General features: G+C 42.4%; 1 protein-coding gene across 11 annotated transcripts in view; it reads right to left on the minus strand.

Moving 5' to 3' along the window:
* FAM13A (family with sequence similarity 13 member A) overlaps positions 1–23,995 on the minus strand; it is a 115,493-nt gene that overhangs the window by 3,267 nt on the left and 88,231 nt on the right. For 8 of the 11 annotated variants that reach the window (XM_021396789.1, XM_021396785.1, XM_021396787.1 and 5 more), the window contains 10 exons: positions 20,109–20,259; positions 12,899–13,112; positions 12,380–12,518; positions 11,484–11,565; positions 11,124–11,344; positions 9,734–9,817; positions 6,435–6,530; positions 4,862–4,945; positions 890–1,086; positions 189–290 (listed from right to left, as the gene is read on the minus strand). In XM_021396789.1, the coding sequence (XP_021252464.1) occupies positions 189–290; positions 890–1,086; positions 4,862–4,945; positions 6,435–6,530; positions 9,734–9,817; positions 11,124–11,344; positions 11,484–11,565; positions 12,380–12,518; positions 12,899–13,112; positions 20,109–20,259 (1,370 nt within the window). The remainder of the gene's footprint in view (positions 1–188; positions 291–889; positions 1,087–4,861; positions 4,946–6,434; positions 6,531–9,733; positions 9,818–11,123; positions 11,345–11,483; positions 11,566–12,379; positions 12,519–12,898; positions 13,113–20,108; positions 20,260–23,995) is intronic. The other 3 variants (XM_021396788.1, XM_021396784.1, XM_021396786.1) reach the window with 2 other exon arrangements.

Raw genomic sequence — 23,995 nt, forward strand, 5'->3', positions numbered from 1 at the left:
CTAAAGCTCTTTGAAAAAAAAAAGGTCATTCATTCTAGTGGGCAACTGTAACGAATGTGAGTAAAGATATAATGATGACATGGAAATACACAGTAGTGAATTCGGGTAACTTTCCATAATTGGAGGCCTTTGTAGATGCCAAATTGATTAAGACAAGCTGAAAGACAGAGGAATGGCTGAGAAATTACCTTCCATTTTGTCGGAAAAAATTATCTTCGAAGTCTCTCAGTTTTTTTCTGATCCGCTTTTTCTCTTCCCTGACTTCTTGCAGCTGCTCTAACAGTTCAGGGCTGTTGGGTTTAAATATAGACATGATTATACTTATGTACACAATCATAACTGGAAACGTACAGCAAACGTGCAAATTTAGTGTTGTACGGATGCCAAGCAACTGAGCTGCTCCTGCAAGCAGCCCTGGGAATCTATGTTAAGTGCAATAAAGAGGTCTCTGAATTTACTTCAACAAAAAGACTGTGCGCGTAGGCTTAAGTCAAGTGTGCATTTCACAATTCACGACTAACTTCTGTGAAACTTACTTGCTGAAGGTAGATCTGGTTTTGGTGACTTATATAGGATTGAGATTCAATGGCCATGAATTAGGGCTACCATCTAAGTGTGTATGCGGTAGATCTAGGTGCTTAAAACTAGAAAAAGAAGTTCAACTTGATGTCTCCAAAAACAGGAAAACCTTGCAGAGTACAGGGGTTATTTCAATGATAAAGGCTCACCAATGATAGTAGCTGAAGAGGAGGTAGTATTTAGCCCAAGATTCCAAAGATTACAGAAGTCAAATACCACTATCAGGATAGGGTGGTTTTCTCCCAAACCCTTTCATATAAGGGTCTACTGCATTTATAAAATGAAGTGCAGAAAAATTCAGACAACATACATGGATGCTTCATGGAGATTTGAAAGCCCCATATCCTGGTTGCTTCTTGATGGTATCTTATCATCCACCGGGGAAACAAAGCCATCGGCATCATCTTCTAGTTGATCCAAGAAGCTGCGCACGTTGAAATCCGTTTTCATAGTGATTGTGAAATCTGGTTTCACATTGTTGTCCTCCTCAGAGCCCTCCTCTTCCTCCTACAGAGAGGGACAGAACACCCCCATCATAGAATAAGTTGCTTCTCTTGTCAGAAGCAAGCATCTCCTTTCACTGCATGCACTGGGAACAGATATGAAAGTAAGTGAATAAGCGGAGCAAGCAAGCGCTTCAATTGCTAAGCAGTACAGTACACCAGGATACCACCAGGAAGACACCCTATACCCAAAGCACGTCAGAGAAATCAACTCAGATTGGTTAAGGAGACCCAAGGCAGCAAAAGAGTAGGAAAAAAATCTAGCTTTCTCAGCAACCTGGTGCTTTAGTTCTTATATTCTGATACAAATAAAACCATGTACAGTTGTTATGCATGCTCTCTCAAGCATACCTGCTGTCCTCTGCTCGTCTCTACAAATACACCAGGCAGCAAACAGATCACCAGGTTAAAACAAGTATTCTCTCACAAGATACAGCTCAAAGCTCTCTCTAATGGCTGAGTTCAAGACCTCAAATACTCTTACAGCGCTATCACTGAGCTCAGAGGGATCTTTCTAAAGCCAAATATTGGATATCATTGACTGTAAAGGCCTGCTGTTGCTAACACAGTCCCAACTTCAGCTCTATACCATTTAGCTGTAGTAGACTGAAAATTGGAGTGGAAACACTTTGTCCAGCGCCATTTCCCCAAAGTACACAGACAAATTGGTCATGTTCAGTTTTTTTTTCCTGCCATTTACGGGCACAACTTTTGGAAGTCTCTGCTGCTCTTGGTGTTTGCTAATTCATACAATTCTCAAATGTAGGCCTTGTCATGTGATCCCGTCCAGAAATAGCTTTTATTTTTAGGAAACGGGATCCAGTTTTCTCTTACTTGCAGAGACCTTTCTAGAAGGCAGTTTTCCACTTTAATATGAGGCATGAGGTTAGAAGAAAGTAATACATCGTGGAATGGTTTGGGTTGGAAGAGACCTCAAAGATCATATAGTTCCAACCCCCTGCTATAGGCTCCCATTGACCAGGTTGCTCACAGCCACATCCAGCCTGGCCTTGAATGCTTCCAGGGAGGGGGCATCCACAACCTCCTTGAGCAACCTGTTCCAGTGTCACCACCCTCACGGTAAAGAATTTCTTCCTAATATCTAGTCTAAATCTACCCTCTTCCAGTTTAAAGCCATTTCCTCGTCCTGTCGCTACCTGCCCTGTAGAATTTCTTCTTCTGCTTTGTGTCCCTGGCTAGATTTAATTCTGTCGGGGTTTTAGCCTGGTCCTTTAACCTGATCCCTGGCTGCCTGGACAACTTCTCTGTCTCCCTCCCAGGTAACCTGTTCCTGATTCTACTCCCTACAGACTTTCTTTCTGAGCTTAAGTAAGTCTGGGAGCTCCTTGTTGATTCACGGAGGCCACGAGGAGTTCCATGAGAACTGCAGCAGCAAGAGCAGTCACGTGCTGTCCAAAAACAGGCCGAAGAGAGAAGGGAGACCACTGCTCACTGCCATTTTCAGGATCCCAGGCATGCTGTCCTGCCCAGCTAGGTAGTAGCAGCTGAGACTGAAGCAGGAGAACGCCATTCCTGCTGCAGAGCGGTGGAAGATTTGCTAAGTCAATCAAACCAATAGAAACTGTATTATTTTATGTTATGGGAATCCCTTTGGCACTGAAAGAGAAGCCCTTTTGCCCTTTCCTAGGAGAGCAAGTTGCTTCTAGATTGCACTTCTGGAGGGAAAGGAAAAGGACCATTTTCATAAGCAGCGTAAGAAACTTTTTCCCAAAGAGAGAAGCCAAGCATCCAAGTAACTTGAATCTGCATATCTGGTAGCAGTCTCTTCCCGAAGGACGCCCATCAGCCCACGTCAGCCAACGAGGGCCAGCACAGCAGGCTGGCTTGCTTGCCTCGCTCCAGGGCACCAACGCACAGCGCACAGCTCAGGAGTGAGCCTCCTGCCAAAGAAAGCCCATGGGAGGAAAAGACAGTGCAGAAATCTCACCTGTTTAGATCTCAGTGCCAAAACACTACATCTGGCCATTACAAGACATCTTAAAGCATTTTTCTATTTAAAATGAAGAAGCAATTAAAAAAAAAATCAAGAACCATTGTTTAGAAGGTGTCTCATATAGAAATCTTTTTTTAAACCTACACTGCCATTTACACTCTAACCAAAGTTACCTTCATTGACTAGCTCCATTTGGCTCGCATCTGCGTGGTTCTTTAGCCAATCATGAGACATTTAAAGTTTCCAGAGCTACAAATGTAAAATCTCCAGAGTAACCCAACACCAGTACTCCCAGCATGCAAGGATTCCAGTGATTCTCTAAACACAAACAATATTCAAGATATTCTGTCCAAACATACACAAAGCTTCACCTCATACCATTGTTTAAACTTTTATCCAGCTCTCCCAAAAACACACCAGGAAAACAACAGCATCAAGTGGTCATCAAGACCAACAGTGCTCTGTCCATAATGGACCTACACAGGGGGAAGATTCTGGGCCTTTTTGGCAATTTCCTCTCTTCAATTCTGAGTGTACTTCAGTGAAAAGCTGCTGCATGCAGCTTCACAGGTCCCCAGTAAGCGTTAATCTGCATTTCAGTGTTAATGGGCTTAATGTCACCCTTAGTCATCAACACTACAGCTCTCCACATTTGTGCTCTCTGCAGGAAATTTGTGAGATGCTGCCCTGATGCAGCATTCGCCTCGCTAGTCACCAGAGATCACCACACTTGACAGCTGTAAGCTTTGACTCCAGCTGCATGCACAGTTGAAAGACAGAGGACACAGAAATGTCCCAATCAATCAAATAACCCGATCTAGACCACTGTTGCAGACCTGAGAGAGCTCTGTGTATGTTAACCAGCCTCTAAACAGCAGTTTTACATGCTTCAGCCTGCAATCTGGTTTTAATGACTATGTACCTTGAACAGTCCATTGATACACAAACTACCATAACTGCTTTATCACAGAATCATCTTGGACGTCCACATTTGCAGTATCTACACCAAACACTACCTATGTTTGAATAACCCAAGCCCCCGAAGCACTTCTTTTTCCTGCTACATTGCAACAGTAACACAAGCAAGTCAGGTCCCAGCTCCATGCTGCTTCTCCTAGCTAACAGCACCACATCCCTTCTCAGAGAAAGAAGGACCAACATTGTAGCAGACTTCACCACCATTAACTATCACTCCACAGTGGAATAAGAAAGTATCACAACAATCCCATCATCCAAATCTGACAGCATTAACAAACATAACTGAGTTGTTCCTACTTCCGTCCTAGTGTGACTTGGTTAGAAATACTATTTACAAGGCAGTGAAAGAGAGCCCTGGATAAAATAAGGATGTGAAATGGAGAAGATATAGATCCTGTAAGTGCCCGTTTGGCTCCGTGTGTGTGTTAGTTTTGTGAGATCTCATTCCAGCCATGGTGTTGCGTGCAAGCCACAGAGCGTTGGAGTGAGTGAAACTATTGCAAAATAAGTTAGAGTTATTAAAGAGGAGGGAGAAAGCAAGGAAAAAAAAACCCACCAAGCCAAGGTGCAAAGGATAATTGTGAGGTTTTCAGCAAAGTAAAATACATTATGTGCAAGGGAGGGAGAAGGGAAAGAACACATAGCCAAGGGAACATTGTAGTCTTATCTACAACAAGGGAAGAATTTGATCAGAACTGGACAGGCTTAAAGCAGCTACTGATTTTTCAGGAAGACACACTGCAAAAAAATCAACACCGATGGAAAAAAAATCAATCATTCTCTTTCATTGGTATAAGGGGAAAACTGATGCAAACTGAGCAATTAGTTAGCAGCTGGAGGTCTTCACCTTGATCTCCTTGAAGAAGGAAGCTGTTTCGCCCTCGATAATTGGTTGCAGCAAAGGGCTTCTCCGCTTGCTGGAGGGGGAACCCTGTGACAGGTGTTAACAAGCACGTTACATTATGAAACCCTTTCTCTTCCGCCACCTGCTCTCAGATCATTCTCACTCACTCAGTCACTCAGCTCACTGCCAGACCATCGGGAGAAATCCATTTCTTAAAGAACAAAAATACGCCTGGCAAATTCTCCGCATCTTGGACTGTTTTCTCTCAAGATGTTGCTTAGCAAGGGACATCGCTGCTGAACGCTTAAGATAAAAACTTTGATGCTGGAATACTAGCTGGGCAGGAACTACAAAGAAAATAACCCCCCATCCCGAGGCCCTTACACACACACACACACACTCATACACACACTTGGTTGACTTTCCAGAGCTACGATGTAAGCCCAGCTGGACTCTCCAGCCCTGCTTTCCAGGAGGCTGACTTTCCAATTAAGCGCTTGATGATGGGCTTTCAAATGTATTCTGCCTCTGTGTGAATCTCTTGCTCTTCTCACTTAAGGGACTGCGGAAAGCCAGTCTCATCTCTCCTGTGCTAGCCAGTGTGCAATTTCAGTTTTGTGGAACAGGACCCGAGCTTTCTTTTGCAAGCTTTGTCTTAAACTGCCAACGCACAGCTGCAGGGTTTCTTCCATCTGATAGCCAGCACCATCTTTACAGCTCACGTTTTGGGGAGTACTTTGCATATTCAAAGAGGAACAGCTTTTGTTTTAAATGCAGGACCACCTGCTACCACGTGTGCAGAACAAAAATCACTTGTCAGTGTGATTGACTGCACTCTCGTAATGCTCTGCCAGTCCGTTCAGTTCAGCAAGCAGTCTGCCAAAAAGCAGCCGGGACATCAGCAAAAACAGTAAGAGATCATACATGACAGGGTAAGAAAGAACCAAAATAAAACAATTCCCTTTCTTTAGACAGGCTGAGAGGATTCTTGGTGTACACGTAGGTTGAAAAATTTTTTTTAAATGGCCTACGCAAGCTGTCAGAATTTGAGATACTGTGTTTGCTCCCTAAAGGAGTGCACTGGATTCCACGCTGGTGTCAATATTTCCTTGCTAAAGCACCACCTGGACTGAGGGGGCATCCACGACTTGCAGGATCTCTTCAATACCAGAGTAGTGTCCCTTTCTCTCAGCCTAGGAGACTAGTACCTGCCTTGGGACTCACACTAGTCTGTACTCCCAACATACAGCCCCGCGTAACCAAACGACACAGAAGACCTACAGTTCTGAATAGATCAGTAAGGAAAGGGAAGTGAGGGTGTAGCCAAACATGAGATGACGAAATAACTGCAGCAGCCCAATGGAAAGGTGAGAAACAACAAAAGGTGAGATGTGCCTCATGGCTCATGAGTGGGCATTACAGACCCCTGACCAGCATTCTCTTACTGGAGTATATGTTACTGACCCGCTCATTCACGTGGTCTCTGAGATGTAAGGGAGGAATTGGCCTTACTGATTGTGCTGTATACCTCAGCTCTAACCCTAAGCAAGACCGCCTAAAAGAAGGATCTACTCACAATGATAGGGATGGTGTTGGCTCTGGAGAGGATCTGCTTGACCAAGCGATACCTGTCATACAGTGGCTTCATCACCTGTCGTTCATTTTTGGTAACCTGTAAAGGAAAAAGACACGAGAACCATGAGGTCTGCAGCAGATGCTCCATTCTACAGTGTACGTGCTTGTGACTGCGGTTAGCCAGAGGACTTAAGGGAATTTCATAATGATGACATGCTAACAGCACTAGCACAGAAACTGGAAATGCAAAAGAACTTGTGCTCCCTCCTTAGTTTGAGTGCTGCAAACTGCTAGCGTTGCTTTCTGGTTTTCATTCAGATCCATGCTAAGCAGAAAATCTCAGCGGCACTAACAGTGCAGAAGAGAAGGCTTAACAGACAACAGCTAGTGTAGGAATGCAAAGGACTGTCCAGCTAAGTAGTAGCTGTAAAGAAATTGAGTTTTACTTCTTTAATATACAACAATTCTTTAATAAAAAAATAACTGTGGGGTTAGGAAAAAACCCAAAATATTCATCAGAACCCACCTGATCATCATCTTTCTTTTTATTCAGCATTGCCTGACCACATCCTATGACTCTCCTTCCACTACATCTTTTGTTTAACTTTTGATTATAAGGCTCTTACAAGAGGAAGGTTTAACTGATTCAGATGCCATTCATATACACCAAAGCTTTTCACTGCTATTAATCACCAGTTGATGTAAAAATCAACAATAGTACAAACCCTGATGAGCTTTGTACAGTCTCCCTTTCTGCAACAGATACTGGAGTAAACGGAAAGCAGCTTGAAACGAGGAGAAAATTTTAAAATGAACTGTCATTCATTTTGTCTGCAGCTAACTTTCACTGGAGCAAGCTTTTTAAAGCTTTCACATCATCCCTCCAGAGCAGGAGAGATGTTGTCTGGAAGGGGCAGAAGAGGTGCTCTAAGTATTGCCAGGAGAGCATTGGCTAGCAAATTGCCTCCAGCTTTGGATGTTTCTCTGCAATCAAGCAAGCATAAAAATGGAGAAACTGGAGCAATCCTACAGGACTTACATTATTCCTAGTTTTACCAGATAAGCAGTTAGTAGAACAGGAGGCATGGCACTACTGTTGCCTCAGCCAGTACCTGTTACTTAAACAAACAACAAAACAACAACAACAAAAATACGCTGAGGCTGAGAAACAAACCTTCACTTCATGACATTTCAAAGTGGGTAAATACCTCAGTTCTGTACAAGAAAATAAATATAAGCCTTGGATTGGACAGAAATTCCTTAGGCAAGTTGAGGAATAGGAAAATATAAATGACATGCTTCTGAGTCTGAATATCACTATAGAGGAAGAACACAAAGAATTAATTTAAGCAAGGAAGTTAAGCGTAAGGGGCCTGAGTCAGCCCTGCAGACGTGCATTAGAACATTTAACCAGAAAGCAAACTGAAAGAAAACGTTTTGCACATGGCCAAACTGTCTCCCTAGTTAAATGTAATACCAGTAAAACCTGAATATATTTTTGGAGAACATCAAAATGCAAAAAAAGCTGTCAGAATAACAGAGCCTTTGACATAACTCTGGAGCACACTCTGTGTGGCAAGCAGCAGCAGCCAAGGAAGAGATGATTGCCTGTATTGTTAGAGCAGCTCAAGAATTTCTACAGAAATGAACTTTTTGGCTTAACTTTTTGGTTCAGTTCTACCTCTCCAGGTCTGTCTGTCACTGGTGCAGAAAGACCCAGCTGCACATTAAATCTGAACTCCATTGTTTTTCTTGTTTAGTTAAATATCTTAAAAAAAAAAAAGCAACACAAAAAACAGCAACCCAACTTGGCTGAACTACACCCCATTCTCCTCAAGCTCTCAGTACTTTTCCACTGCTGCAGTGCCAGGAGCCGGGAACAGCAAAAGCTGATCAGCTGCAGCCTTTCTTGTCATGTGCCTCCATGTTGCTTGGTATAGACTGCTTATTTAAAAACAAATTCAAAAGCAGCTGTATAAAAAAAGCATCAAAAAGTGCTGGGAGGAAGGTATGCTGACATGACAGCCTTTTTAAACAGATTTAAAGAGAGTTTTTAAACAGGTTTAAGTGAGTTTACTTTAACAAGGTGTCACCTGTTGATTTACATCATTGTGATACCAAAAGCAGACTCAAACTCTGACTCTGCTGGAGAAGGTTAAGTGGATGTGCTGGCCTTTTGCTATTTTATACTATAATAAAATGTCATGTCCTCTCATACAACCATGCTGTTTTCACCTACTGGTATATGTGACTGTACAATATTAGTACTTCATGAAGGGAAGTATTTAAATTAGCAACACTTTAAAACAAACAAACAAAAACAACAGGCAAAGGAGGAAATAAGAGCAAAAGGAAGGTAGAAATGAGGACTTGCACACCGCAGAATAATGGCAGATTTATCACCTGCACTGATCAAGCACTCTTTATATGCAGTAATTTGCTTCTCTCAAGCCACCTGTCAAGGGATTAGCACCACTCTGAACTACATTACCTCCACAGCTGGTAGCAAAGGTTATAACGAAGTGAAAGAGGAGGAAGGATTCGTACAAAGCCAGCCAGTGAACTTGGTGGCCTGGAACCCATCATATTTCTGTCATGGCAGGAATCAACAGGACACAGTATTTAATTCTCTGTCTTTACAAATAATTTTCCTTTGCTAAGATCAAACAAGATCCCTTCTTCATAGAAACAAATGTGTGCTTAGAGGAAGAACAAAATCTCTTCTCAACTTATGTCATGGCATTCAGGAGACAAACTGTTTCACGAATCCTCTGGCACAAAGGGATTGTGCAAATAGAAAGACACAGGTGCCTCCTTGCAAATAGCGTGGTACTGAGAGAAAGATACAGCTTCTCTGAGAGGGTGCACTGCTTGCACACATGTCTTCCAGTTAGCCATTAATACTAGCAAACTGAAAAATTTTTGGCAGGATGGGGGACCATGCACAGCTATTCCTGTGCATACTGTATCCCTGGTAAAGCTGGTGAATCAGCTGGGCCACAAACTGAATGTCTGTGGATCCTGACAAGAGTGATGCTAAAATAAGGCACACTCAACCTTATTCAGGCTGTAGGCTCAGTCCTACAGTTATCTGCCATGTCCAGCATTGTGTGCAGGCATCATTTTGCCAAGAGTAACATGGCAGTGGTAATGAAGGATCAGGGAGGTAATAAGAGGACATATGTATGGTTGGAACAGCAAGAAGTCCTAGAGACTGTGACAATGAAGGAGCACTAGAGCAGTCATCTACAACAGACAAAGACACAAAGATGTATTTTGAAAAAATGCTGCTGTACATACCGGTCTGCCATGAATGCTTTCATAATACAGCAAGGCTTTTTGAAGAGCCACTTTCTCAGCTGCTATCTGATCTCTTGTCATGTCCTATAAAAAGCAGCACAGAGAGAGGAGGAAGAAAAAATGTCAGACTTCAAGGCACAGACAATACTAATTTACGGCCTAACCAAAGTCATTATCATTGTCATTAATGTTTTGAAGACTCATCTCTGCTTTCTAGTTCCCCTTTCCCAGCTATATTGCTGGAGAGACTTACCATGAGTGGAGCCCTATATACAATGCAGGCAAATTAAAACTAAATAACCTTTGTATATGAAAATATTGTAGGTACATAAGGGAGATTTATATTTTCTGTGTGCGTTGAGCAAATGATGTTAAGTAACTCTTAGTGATGGTGGCTCTTCTTCACTTAGAAAGATCTGAGTCGTAAGTCCAGCAAAAAAATGCACGTTCTTCCTTCTCTTCCAAACCTGAGACAAGCTCCAGTACCTCTTGCAAAGCTTGCCATTTTTGCTTTGATTGCTACAAACACACTTAACAGAAATGAAGTGCAGTCAGACTGTTTCTTTCTGCCAAATTCTGCTATGAAGTGAAAAGCTCTGGCTGACAGGCTGAGGGGACCAAGCCAAAAAAAAAAAAAAGGGCAGACAGTTGGAAGACACTCCCCTCAGTTTTCCAGAGCTCCCCTCACCAAACATGACTGACACCAAGCCTTCTCTCTTTATTGCTGCACCAAATAGTATTAGAGACCTTCCTTAGAAGGTCAGGCTGTTTATTCTTGCTACGTTCAGAAAACAGCCAAACACTCCTGCAAATCCAATAAACAAAGATATTGCTGTCTGCTCCTCTTTCACAGAGTACTGCACAATTCACACGTCAGCAGGCTCAAGGACTTCATTTACAAGGCTACCCCAAACTCAGAAACTAGCAACATCAGACACCAAGACCTCTCTGCTAATAACCCTCAGAGATTACAGGAGCTAGCTGAGCTCAATGTGACACTCAGAAGAGCAGTGATAAAATGCCTTGAGACAAGAGCATTCAGCTTTGGAGTGATCTAGAAGAAAATCAATGACCTAATCTTGAGAATCACTGGAAGAGTCAGAATTTGTCAAAAGCTTTTGGGCATAACAACAGTTCAGAACTGTTACATGAAATCTATGAGAATCAGAAAAAGAACACAATGCCATTCAGTAGAAGTAGAGCTCTGGAAAAAAAAAAAATACAGATACCAAAGGCAGAGGGAAAGAAACTGAAGCAAGTAAGCCTGGAGTAAAGGTTGTAGACTTTGTGACAAAATGTAAAAGATCACAAGACTTTCACAACTGACAGTGCAGCCATGAGTTATGTACTTGTACTTAAAAGGCCTAAATCTGATCTGCATATATTGTACCTTTATATCCTCAGGTCGGTTTGTCTCCGTTCGTTTTTCCTGAAGCTTCTTCTGGATAGAATCAAGGGTCACTTCCACAGCAGGCTTGGCAGATTTATCTGACAGGTCTTGTTTCTTGTCATCATCCTTTTCAAGCTGAGAACCAAAGCTCTTTGGGAGCGTGTTGCTTCGCTGACGCACCACAGGGCCAAGGTCTTCCTCTGATATCTTCAGTTTACACTCTAAATAGGGACATTTGGGGCAAGAGGAATAATTTCTCTTTTTTAAAATGTGACAGTGACAGGACCACTGTCTATCATCAAATTTAAATGAGGCTAAGTCCAGATGCCCCCAGAAGGTACAACAACAGTGGCTGCTCACCTTTAAGTTGCTTTCGGAATTTGGCCAAATCATTTGTCCATTTGAGCACTTCGGGGTTGGCTGCTTTGTCGCTGTGGGAAGGCTGGGAGGAAAGAACAGTCATGCTGAATTTGCGTTAAAGCAACAGGAGAAACCCACTGAAAGAAGCATGTGTCACAAAATGGGGGCTAAACAAGACTGGGACACAGCACAGAGCACAGGCACAGGCTAGTGACTAGTGCCTGCACACCTCTGACCAAACCAGTTCAGATCTTGTTTTATTGCACTGCCTGTCACAACATTGTCTCTCAGGGCACTGCAAGACTGATGCAAGATCCTTTCAGTACCATTCTTCGTGGTTTAGATCACCAATAAAGACGCACACATATGAAGCTTTAGTTCCTTAAAAACCTTTCTGTCCATGTGAAGGACATGTCAAGAATAATCTGAGTACAGGACACTGCTACTGCTCAGCAGCACTTGACTATGGTTCCTTGCTGAGGAGCAAAGAAGGCTGCTCTCCTCAGCCTGTGCAGTGCACCGGTGTCCTGGAATTACCATCATGCAAATGAGATGCACAATTGTTCCTCCTATAAAGTGAACTTTAAAAAATAAACAAATGCAAAATTTAACATAGCTATTCCTACACTCTCACTGTATAAAGCAGTGATCAAAATCCCATGAGTTTGTAAGACTCTCCTGTACTGCACTGTGGTACAAAAAATGCCAGGAAAGGTAATTTGCTTGGTATGGGTGCACATTTTCATTTTTGGAGCAGCAGCATTATTTTTTCCTTTATTTTACTTTGTTTAAATACTTCCAAGCTCTCTGTATATGTCTGACAGGCTTCCCTACTGTCCCCTCCCTTTCTAGCTACCTTACACCTCTCCCTACTAATGCTCAGAGTAGAGACTTACTCTGTATTTCCTCTCCTCCTCAAATTTGTCCTCGAACTTCCTGATTTTCTTCTTCAGTCCCTGAATCCTCCGGGTAAGCTGTGCAGGGGTAAGGTCTTCTCTGTCATCTTCGTAAGATCCCAAAGAAGAACTCCGCCTCCTACCAAGAGCAAAGATTGCAGGAAGAGTTTATCCAAGCAGCTGCAGTACGTCTTCGTGCTCAGAAGAACACTTAAACTTTGTGTAAATAAAGGCAAATCCCACGGAAGTGAGAAAGTTGTGTTGGTTACTCTCTAACGACAGACAGAACAAGAGGGTGCTGTAACAGCCTCTTTCAGGAGCAGCAACTCCCCAGATATTAATTCAAAAATCCTGAAATGATCAGTTACCAAGAACTTTTCTTGAAACATCCATTTCCTGACAGTAAAAACATAAGCCTGACACAATATAGCTATATGGCTTGTGCGATCCAAATAGATGTTGCTTGATGCAACTGTGCAACGCAGCCAGATCAGTCACCACAGAGAAATCACAACCCACCTCATAAACGAATGAGAATTGGGAGGGGAAGGAGGCACTTCTGTGTCATCCAGGTACTGTTGGCTCTGTCCGTAGGCATAGAAGCGAGGAGACAGCATAGGATCACTGTCCTCATCCAGGAGCTGGCGAATTAAACGACCAGCCTGTGGGGAAAGGCGAGCCTCTTCTGAGTCTAAGCCATCTCGCTGCCATGAAGAAAGTGCAGGGATGGGCTCTAGGAACAGCAAGACAAAGACTGGTTTTATCATTTTTGTTTTACAGGTACCATAGACTCCAGACAACATTTCTAATGCCAAACCATGACGGCTTTGTCCTAAGTGATTCCTTGTTGTCAGTGTCAGATATTCTCTGCGTTATTATTCACATCTGCCAGCATGCAAAGTAATGCAAAACATTGCCTGGTCACAGTGGATGCTCTACACAAGCATAAATAATCTGCTGGGTGCAACACAAAGCTGTATCCATGATCTGGCTGGGATTACCACGGATTGACACCAAGAGAGGGTATCACCAGCCACTACCTTTAAGGAAATAGCTCCGAGATAGAACAGAATTATTGGCACACGGCAGGATAAAGAAGGCAAGCTGGCTATAGGAAGAAGCTTTTCAGTTTTAGGCCGTACAAATGCTGTAAATGAGCAGCATAGTAATTTTCCTCCCATTCCCCAACACAACTCTGCCACACAAAACTGGAAATTCAAAGACTAGAAGGAAGCATAAGCTTTTCTAGCCTGTAAGGAAAGACTGCCTCACTGTACTACTACCTGTTTTACAGGCACCCAGCAGTCATACAGGCTGATTTTTGCTCTTTTGTCTTTCGTATGTAAACCCGCTGCTTAATCCTGCTGCATGGCAGAAGAGTGAGGAAATCTTTAATGCTTAGCTGGAAGCGACAGCAATGCCGTACAGGGAGATGGTGGGGTGGGAGAGAAATGAAAGCCCAATTTAGTGTTGCTGCTTCGCATACTGGAGCCCACAGAAAACAATCGCCTCAATCTTGTGACGGCTCCCTCCAGATGCCATAAGGAGTCGAACGTTTTCTGTTCAGATAGTTTACTAAGCTGATTTGCATGCTCCTACTTAGCACCACGGGATTAAACAGTTTAAGAACCAGGCCTTGAACTTATAAACCTAGCAAATAGTTCTAGAGTCAAGTAACAAAACAAAAACCTTATAGAAAGTTCCCAGACCAGTCACAGAGCTATGGACTCGGTATTTCCTGTGCCTAGCATGTCTGCTCTTGTTTCACAAAGAGAAGAAGCTTCTGAAGCTAGTAATTTTTTGAACTAAAATCAGTATTTCCTTCTGCTGAACAAGGTTAAGACTCTCATAGCCCAGAATGGATTTCGTGGGAACTCCCTTAAAGAACCTTGTGCTGCTCTCTCTAGGTACAGCTCAGGCAGCACGAGATCATCCACAGCTCAGGAATGACCGGCTCTGAGGTATTCTGCTGCATCAGAGGTTACTCCCCTCCTTTTCCTTTCTTCTTCAATACACGAATTTAAATTGTATGCCTCTGCTTAGAGATTGGTGCTGCATGCAAACTGACAAGCTATCCTGAAAGGGATGGCTGGAGGTTTTTGCACCTCTCAAGTGTTGTGATAAGTGAAGCACATTCTTGGCATGTTTGAGCGCTCACAGGGGCTGCTTTAATGAGGTGTGCCAAGCTCAGATGGACATAGGTTGCATTGCCATGGATTAGAAAGCTCATACAGCCTATATTTCCCTTAAGAAATTTCTGGAACATGAGCTTTTTCTAAGCTGCATTCACCTTGATGGTACCTAATAACTGAAAACATTTTCTTAAGGTACTTAATATGAATGGAGAGGAAACTAAGGGCAAATCATTCACTCGAACAGTGACACTTTGGTCTCTGACCCTTTCCTGAATCTCATAATTTCAGGTCTCTTGCAGCAAATTCATGGCTGATAGCACAAAAGGAACAAACCTGATACATCTGACTAGCAGGAATGAGATAAGTGATGCATGCAATTCTTCCAGACATTTTTCATTTCCAGTTTTTGGAATACACTCATACCAAAACAGAATTTGCTCTTGGAAATCACTAAATCACACCCTCATGGGATTTACACAGATGGAACAAACTTAGGAGAAATCAGAAGCATATTTAGCAGTACCCAAATAAAGCTTCTACCACACCAGATAAAAAAAAAAACCGAAAACCAAGCATGCATGATGCATGTGATTTTGTCCTAAGGTGAATATATGTCGTGCCTAAAAGTCAAATCCAAAAGGAGAAAGCATATAAAAGGCTAAGGAAAAAAATATCCTAAAAGGAGAAGTCACATTTGAGACGTGACAGAAGAAATGTTTGCTATAGAAAAGCAGCTGGTTTTAATTCTCACTCCTAGGTGGCAAGACTCTATGGGCAAGTTGTTTCCCTTGCTGATTATATGTGTGTAGAAGAAAAACCTCATCTGGACACAAAATGAGTAACGATGCTCCCCCTCCTCCTCCCCAGAACATATAATAAAGGAACATATAAACATGGGAACAAAGGGACATAAACAAAAGGAACAAAGCAAATAATAAAGGAACATACTTAGTTATTTAGAATTACGGATCTTATCTACATCAGACCATGAACTGGATCAGAGTTACAGACTGGCTGTCCTGTTCTTTATAAGGGTGAGATGCCAGAAGCTTGGACTGCACAAACAAATAGTAACCCACTCAGGGCAAGAAGCTTCCTTTTCTGATAGTGAACAATCAACCAAAACTTGTCTAACAGAAGCTGCAGCTTCTTTTGTTATTTATTTACAGAAGATACATATATAAAAGTTTTAAGCCCTTTCTGAAGGCTGCTGAATTCCTGGACTTAACGGTTCAGGTTTGAAATATTTGTAATTAGTTTTAATGTTGTGACTATTTCTGCTAAGTGAATAAAAGTCTCAATAAAAAATGTAAATGCTTTGTCTTTTCTTTGCCACTGACTTGACAGAGCAGCTACCTGTGCTCTTTTGTCTTGAACAGATCCCTCGTGCTGAGAAATTCTCTATATTCCTTCTATGTGGTTATTTTGTTCATAATAAAAACCTTTCATGAAAAAATAAATAGCTTTGGGAACATTTAACCACAATGGCTGGGCCAGCGTAGAGAAAAGGTGAGCTAATTTTCTATTTGTTGGCCAGACTCTCATTGCGTTTCTTTCAGGTATGTCTTTTCTAAATTGTCACAGAAGTGAAATACACCGGTACGGAGCCTGCAGACCCTCAGCAGTGATGCACTCCTCTCCAATCTCACAACCAGCTAATCTTTTAACAAAGCTGTCAGCCATCTGCCAGGTGTTGCTCTGCAGAACTCTGTAGGCATTCATACGTCTGTTGCAGCACAGCCTCTCTACCAATCTGCCACACAAAGGACTGGCCTTATTAACAAACCTGTATCAAGCAAGAAGAAAAATGAATTTTATCAAATTCAACAGGGGTTATTATTGGTCAGCTCCATGCCATTCTGCTGTCAAGCCTGACTTTTTATTTCTTCTTTAATTGTTCTGCTGTTTATCTGTGACAGGATTACTGGAAGCTGCAGGGCCAGCAGAGGGGTACCGCCATGCGCATCCGCCCAGTGGTACAGCCAGCAAAAGGCCATGGAGGGCTTGTGTTCTCCTCTCTGTAGCCATACAGCTGATGTATACTGCTTCAGCACACACACGACAGCCCCAGGAGGCTAAGATCTTCACTGCTGTGAACTGAAGTAGGTCTGGAGGGATTAAAAAGCCTAAACTAATTACAACACCTGAGGTCCTAGCATTAAATCCCCCCTGAAAGACTCCAGAAAGACCTCTCATAATGAAATGAATAAAGCAATTAAAAACCTCAGAAACATTCACTTGGTCAATAACAATGTGTTTTACATCCTTAAACAGCACCGTCAGTACTCCTCCTAAGAAGATTTGAAAGAATGGCTCGAGTAAAGAGCTACCTTGATTTGTCAGTGAAATGAAACATTTCCCAGCTATTCAGACATTTTTGCAATTTGTTAATAGTGTTGCACCATAATAAACAATGATTTTTTTTTAATACTGCTGCTATAAAATGAAGTCCGTAAACAGTGCAATTATTCATTTCTACATATGGTGATAAAAACACAGCATGTTTCACCACCTTTTGATTTATGTCTGTTGCATACAAATACACTGATCTAAGCCTAGTGTCAAAAACAATTCTAGAACCTTGTTTCTCTTGCTATACTCTTTTTTCCTTCTCATTACCCTGTTTCTTTTCATGGGAAAGCATCAATTAAATCAGTCTCAAAACTGTTTGGAGATCAGCTTTACCCTCAGGGTCTTAGTGCTACAATACTTGGGTTCTCAAAACTGAAGAGAATGCTTATTCATTTTAAACTTCTGCTTTCAGTCTTTCTTTTTTTTTAAGCTTAAAAGAAAAATGTCCGCTGATTGTTTCATCAGTGCTTGTTACTGCAAACTTTGCTTCGAATTTCATCTATAGAACTCTTTTTTAAAACCTCAGTAATGAGGCAACGTAGGCAGCAATCACACGTGTCAGACCAACTTACTGAACTATCTGTTCAGCTCCGAGCTGATGACAGGGCCAGCCACTGTTAGGAGAGCAACATACTTCCAGATTTTCCTTGAGGGCAGGATAATAAATTCTGTGCTTGAATTAGCAACATTTGGTAAGAATTCTGCACAATAGCACTGGATTCTGAGAGAACACTGTGTCCTTCCCACTCATGGCATTCAATTCCAACACAATCCACAGCAAGAGGAACATACCCTGTAGAAGTATAACTAATCTCTCCTCTTGTGTACAAGTTTGACTGTGCAGTGAATCTTAAAAATAATCAGGTAAAAATTATTTCTAGAATGACCCTGTGAGCTCACGTGGCAGCTATCACAGTCCAGTGCCCCTGAATTAGTGTTCTTTGCGACAGCTTTGGTCTTAACATGATAGGAAGTCTGCCTGAGTGAAGAATAAAAGCTAGCCAGCAGACAAGGCTGCCTTACATAATTTTGTGCCCATTCTCCAAGGATCTTCCTCAGCCTATGCGCAGAGGCAGCGACAGCCACAGCTGGCGGTGCCACCTCCTCAGCATGCAGATGCTCTCACAGCAGCCCTGGGTTACACCACGCCCTGCACCTCCTGCAGTAGTTCCTGCAAAGGAACCCACCCCAAAGTCACAGCAAATAACTCATCATCACCACAGCTGAAGACACAGGCCTTTCCCTTTCCACTGGGGAAGGGCCAGAGGCACGGCAGGGACCCAGATAACATGTGTAAAGGCCTGAGTGATGCAGGCTGGCAGGGAAGGGACAGTGCCCGGCCTGCTGGAGCTGTGCGCGAGTGGCACAGCCCTGCCTTGCATAGCCAGGCTCACCAACAGCCTCTGCCATTAGCATTAGAAATGATCCCAAAGCTGAGGTTAGCACTGAGCCCTTTCTGGCTTCAGAAAGCTTGGTTTCACATTCACAGATACTGAATCTTTCCTATCTCCTTGCTCAGACGCAGAAGCCAGCATTTTGCTGCATCTGAACTCGCACCAACCAAATGGTGATTCTGGTAAGCAAGTGTTCTAGAAGATCACATCTCTCTCACTCTGGAGCTGATTTGTTTGCAGCTGCCCACCTCTTCCTCTTGTGAAAAATATTTGAACAAAATGGAGGAAAAATCTGAAAAAAGCACTATCGCAGGCCCTCATAAATCCTGTTTCATATTTGCAGTGCAAGAAAGCTGAGATCCAAACACAAGAGCACACCTACAAAGAGGGATTTGTACCAAGGCACAATGTATTTCACACTATGGGAAAACCTCTGTCAGATAGAATGGAGCTGTGTTCTCCCCTTCGCACACTCATATGACTCCCATTAGTAACAGTGCATGCCACAGGCGTGCACTGAGGAGAAAAAAAGAGTCTTTATTTCCAAAGGTTCACATGATGGCTGCAGCCACACAGCACCCCTGGGAACGTAGACGTGCTCACCCGGCCCGAGGCCCTGAGAGACCGTGCTGATTGGCACCTCACCAACACCAGGGCAGCCAAGGCCCTGCGGGAGCCCTTCCACACCGCTTTGATCAGCCGCGCCACACGCCTGGTGATATCACCCAGGGAATCCCCGCTAATAAGTGAGTGGAGAAACTCTCTTCTGTCCACGGTGACTGCCTGCCTGGATGCATCAAAAGCAGCCAGGGCTTGTGGCTTTTCTTTACTCGTGCTCAAGGTGTCGAACTAGACAGAAAGGCAAAATATATCAAGTCATGTACGCTGTGGAGACAGGACCAGAGAACTTAACTTCTCAGTGCTCCTCAGGGATTTTTTTTTAGATTAATAAACTACAGTTATAAATTTTTCCTCTCTTGCTTTGACTATTACAATACAATGCTTGCATCTTCCTGTTTCTTCTCCGTCAAAGCCTCTCTCTCGCTCCTAAAGCACAAACAAGCAGGACAACTCCTGCCTGTAGAAAGGAGAGAGACACACAGTAAGTGAGAAGGGCTCCTTCAGTTCCTCTCTATTTCAAATGAAATGGAAATTCACAACACCCATACAGTGCACGACAGATTTCACTCTCTAACCTAAGTCAGTGCAAACAGTCAAGTAAGCATACACTCTGGAGATGAGTGCTAATAAACTGTATTAAAATTATTTAAACCATGAGAAATTACACACTGCCCTTTGAGCCTGCGATCACAATTTTTGCACAGCATACATCCAAAAAAATGTTGTTCCTATGAGTTAGCAAGGCACAAAGTGCTAGATAGACAGCCATTTTTTCCCCTAGCTGTACTTTCCAGATCCGAATCTTTACTTCAAAATAACAATAGAAGTAGAAGAAAAGAGAAAAAGAAGGAAGTTCCTTCCTGACTATGAAATATTCAGTTTCTTTGAAGTAAGCACTACTACTTAGAGCTCCAGCTTAGTAGTCAAGCAACCAGCCGTCAAGAAATAAGTTATTCTAAAGCACACTGGGACTTACAGTGCCAAATAGCACATGAAAGTAACTTCAAGAATAAAACGATTTATTTTCTTTCTCCAAAGGACAAGTAGAACTAGTAACCATCCAGAATTTCACTTCCAATTTCTCCAAACTTTCAGTTCCATATTCAGGACAAAATTGCTCTCCTGTTGTTTTTGGCAAGGAAACTTTAGCACATAAAGATATATCCAGCCCACTGAGGTTTCTTTCTCTCTTTTTACTCGTTTGAACAGCCATGACACAAATCCTACCTTCCCAGTTGTTGTCATCACACAGCGTCGTCAAATCCAGCCGAGGCACTTCTGACACAAAGCTGTTTTCCTGATCATCAGCATCTTGATTTCTTTGCAGCTTGTTTTCAGGAATGCTTGGGTGTTCTTGAATCTTCATACTTGAAGTCTGCTATATTCCCACAGACCCACAGAAATGAGAGAGGAAAAAAAAAAAAAGGAAAAAATATTTCAAGATGAAGAGGAGGGAAAAAAGCCCTGCAGTCACTGCAGCAGTAAACTCACGATTTTAAATAAAAAGATCAAAATAAAAAGAACCTGACGTTTCCAGTCCCAAATTCAAAGCCCGTTGCAGTGACCCCTACGTACTAATCACTCACGCTGATAAAAACATCTGTCTATTTGCCTTCCTTGAATTTTCCCTTCTTTAGAAAGCCACAGCAAGTTCCCGAGGCTGCCTGACGTGACAACCGCGTGCAGCTGAAAAAGCCTCTGCTGATTGACTGGGGTGAAAAGGGAGGGAGGACCACAGGGAGGAAGGGAGAGGGAAGAGGAGGCTGTGAAGAGTTCCTACAGGAGTGCAGCTCCTTGGAACAGCAACAAAAATGCTGCTGCAAGGCTGAGGCAATATGTGGTCTCCTAAAAAGCAGGCACCGGAGCTCCTGTGGAAGCAGCTGCAGACAGAAAGCAGTGCAGGCTACATACACAAATGCTCTCATGCAGGCTGTGCTGGCTCAGATCAATTAGTGCCAGCTAAGCTGTGCAGGCTGCACATTCCCCGATTTCCTGTGGTTGTTTTCTAGCTGGGCGTGGGGAGAGCAGAACTATTTATGGAGGAGCTCTGGGTATTAAAGCAGTGTTGCGCAAATCCAAACGGCAGTGGGGTTTGGCATCTCAGCTGGAAAGCAGTGCGGACTCTGGGAATGTGCCAAAAAATTCACACAAGCATCCAATGACTTAAGAAAAAAAAAAAACAACAAAAAAACAATGGCAGAATGCTGTCAAGTAAATGACTCATAATTTAATGCTACCTAGAGGTAACTGCTGTTTCTCTCACCACTGCTCATCCTGACATAACACACAGCGTGTGCTTTTGTGGAGAAATCTCAGCCGTCCACATCAACCAGGTACACTGCGCGTGTGCAAGAACAGGGCTTCGTGACACAGGCAGTTTGACCACAATTAAATAAACGAGCTGTAATAGCTCGCAGAGGAAGGGTAAAGCATGTGCATAAACACGTAGTGGGACACGTCTAAACCCAGCAGACACAGAGCCAGGCGAATGGATAGCATTACGCTTGAATGTGAAGTGTTTGGTCTTGGTAAGAACAGCTGAGGCATAGCTCTCTCAAACACAGTCTAGCAGGTAGGCAACACACATACTTCTTCCTCTCAGGTATTTTGATAATCTAGTTACAATCTGCTTGAGCTAATGTGTGAAGAAAATCTGTCTAAAGAAAGTAACTTCTACATTTGGACTTATTTTTCTTGTAAATCCTGAAGCACAGCCAGACTGTACCAAATCAGTATTCCTAGTGGATGTCAGTAAGGCACATTTCAGTTTTTTCAACTCCATAAAGCAAGTATCTTATTTTTTTCCTCTGAGGTGAGGAAAACAAGTAACCTTCACATAGAGAAGGAAAAAAACCTGCCCAATTCACACATTGCACGAAGAATGCTTTTATAGGGATTCAATCCCATCAACCTGGATGATGAACATCCTAGTATTAGTAAATAGTGTTCTGCGCTGTATTTGTATAAGGTTTGTATTTCCTTTTCATTTCAATAAATCACCTCTTTAAAACATTGTAACAAAAGGAAACACTAAATGACAGTTTGCCAAGGCACTAATAACTTGTACAGATTGACGCTAAATCTGATTACAAACGTGGTTATTGTGAAAGCTGTACATGGAAAAATGCTAATTCACCACTCAACAGCTTTTAAGCTGCTTCTAGGTTGGGAGGACTTAAACATTTCTTTAAGGTCCAGTGAACTTTTGTTTCCTTTTCCTGCCAGGATCTAAATAGTCAGTGTACATTATAAACAGAAAGACTGGCCAGTGGCCAGAAACAGGCAGTATTTTGCACTTGCTAGAGAACAAACTGTACCAGTTTATAAACTGCATTTAAATTGCCAGCTCAGTATTTTAAGGCCGAAAGAGATGGAGCAATACGCTTCAAACTGATGCTGTCAAGAACAGCATGTAACAAGTGTGAAGACCTTACCTACATTTTAACAAATTTCAAAGGGAGCAACCTCAAAATATTATGTCATTACCATCACTGATATGAATTACAGAAATAAATATCTTTCTACAAAGAGTGTACAATCTCCTGACTTATCGTGACTCTGAAAGGATGTTTGTAGCAGAGAAAAGGACACTATTCCAAATGCGTAAACATTTCCACTACAGAGATATTAGGAAGGTTATATCCACGTCTTCCTTCTAAAGTCACTTCAGTTGTTGGGAATGTTTTAAATCTGTTTAAAAACAGGCCTCTGCTGTGTCTGCAGCCAGTGACTGTCCTTTCTGTGCTCACTTGCTCATTGATGCAGTCTCTAATACAATGAATAAATCATTAGGTGTTCTGAGGAATGATGGTGGTATAAACCCAGGAGACACAAGAAGGCAGATGTTTAACCTTCTTTATACTAAAACCCACAAATTGTTAGGTAATTCAGTATCCTCATCACTTATTTTCTTATCTGATTTCCTGATGCTACCAGTTGCCAACCTCCAGGACAAAAATCAAGGTGGAACTACCCTGCTGTAGGAAAAGATGTGCCACCATTTCTCACAAACCAAAGGGGCAGCAACTTCATGATCTCAGCAGCAGTTGGCAGCCACACTACATTGCACATATTACATAAATGACTACAAAGAATTTTAAACTAGGCACTTGACTATGCTTTTTAGAAACTGCTTCTGCAGCCATGCTTTGCAGTTACCAAAAACTACAGACATAAATAACCTGGGGATAAGTCAGCTGCTTTCATTATCTCTGCTCCAAAGGAGATTCAGCATAAAGAGTAGCTCCAGCAGCTAGAAATAAATGGAAACAGATCTTTGAATTCAAATCAGGAGGAAGTTAGGTTCTATTCAGTTGCCTGTGGATTCAAATGAATTTTATACAAAAGATATACTTCCCCTACATCCAGTCATCCATTGCAACCACCAGCAAGAAGCATTCTTAAGCATCTCCTGATAGCATAATTCAATGCAAGAACGCAGTCACTCCACTGCCTTAATCCTGAGTCATGCCATTTCTCCCCCATGCTTGTTACAGTACTGGATCAATCTTGAAAATTAAGTACTTTGCTACATTAACAAAGAAAAGAATAACCTACCCTCAAGTACTTTCTGTAAATAAATGCAATTTTACTATCCGCAGTGTGTACTCTTGTCTGCAGAAGGCCTTGGTAATGAAAGTGGATTATGTGGCCAAAGTTATCAGATGGAAAACTTCTGCAGTTCTCTTCTTGCTTTGCCACCAGACAAGGAAGGACAAGTTTTTCTGGTTTCCAGACTTAGTACACTACCTGAACGTGATCAGCAATTAACAAGTTGACAAACATTTCTGTGTTATCACATTCGAAGTATAGGCAACATTGTGGTAAATGGTGCTTCTTAGAGTGAGGGTCTCAGGCTGCATGCAGACTCTTAGTGACTTACTCTGACTCAGTAAGTCACACTGAGTTCTGTTTAGCACAACTTCCCTTAACAAAACTTGGGTATTAGAAACTACTTATTTTCATCCTGGAGCCCAGCCACTCCAAGGGCAGATTATGAATGCTACAAAACCACTCAAAACTCATTCAGGACATACGTTTCAAGGTAGTTTTACTGCCTTAGGTCTGCATAAACAATAGCTACGACAAATTCCAAATACTTTTCCTAACATCTT

This window comes from Numida meleagris, chromosome 4 (genome assembly GCF_002078875.1).
Source record: "Numida meleagris isolate 19003 breed g44 Domestic line chromosome 4, NumMel1.0, whole genome shotgun sequence".
Taxonomy (NCBI): domain Eukaryota; kingdom Metazoa; phylum Chordata; class Aves; order Galliformes; family Numididae; genus Numida; species Numida meleagris.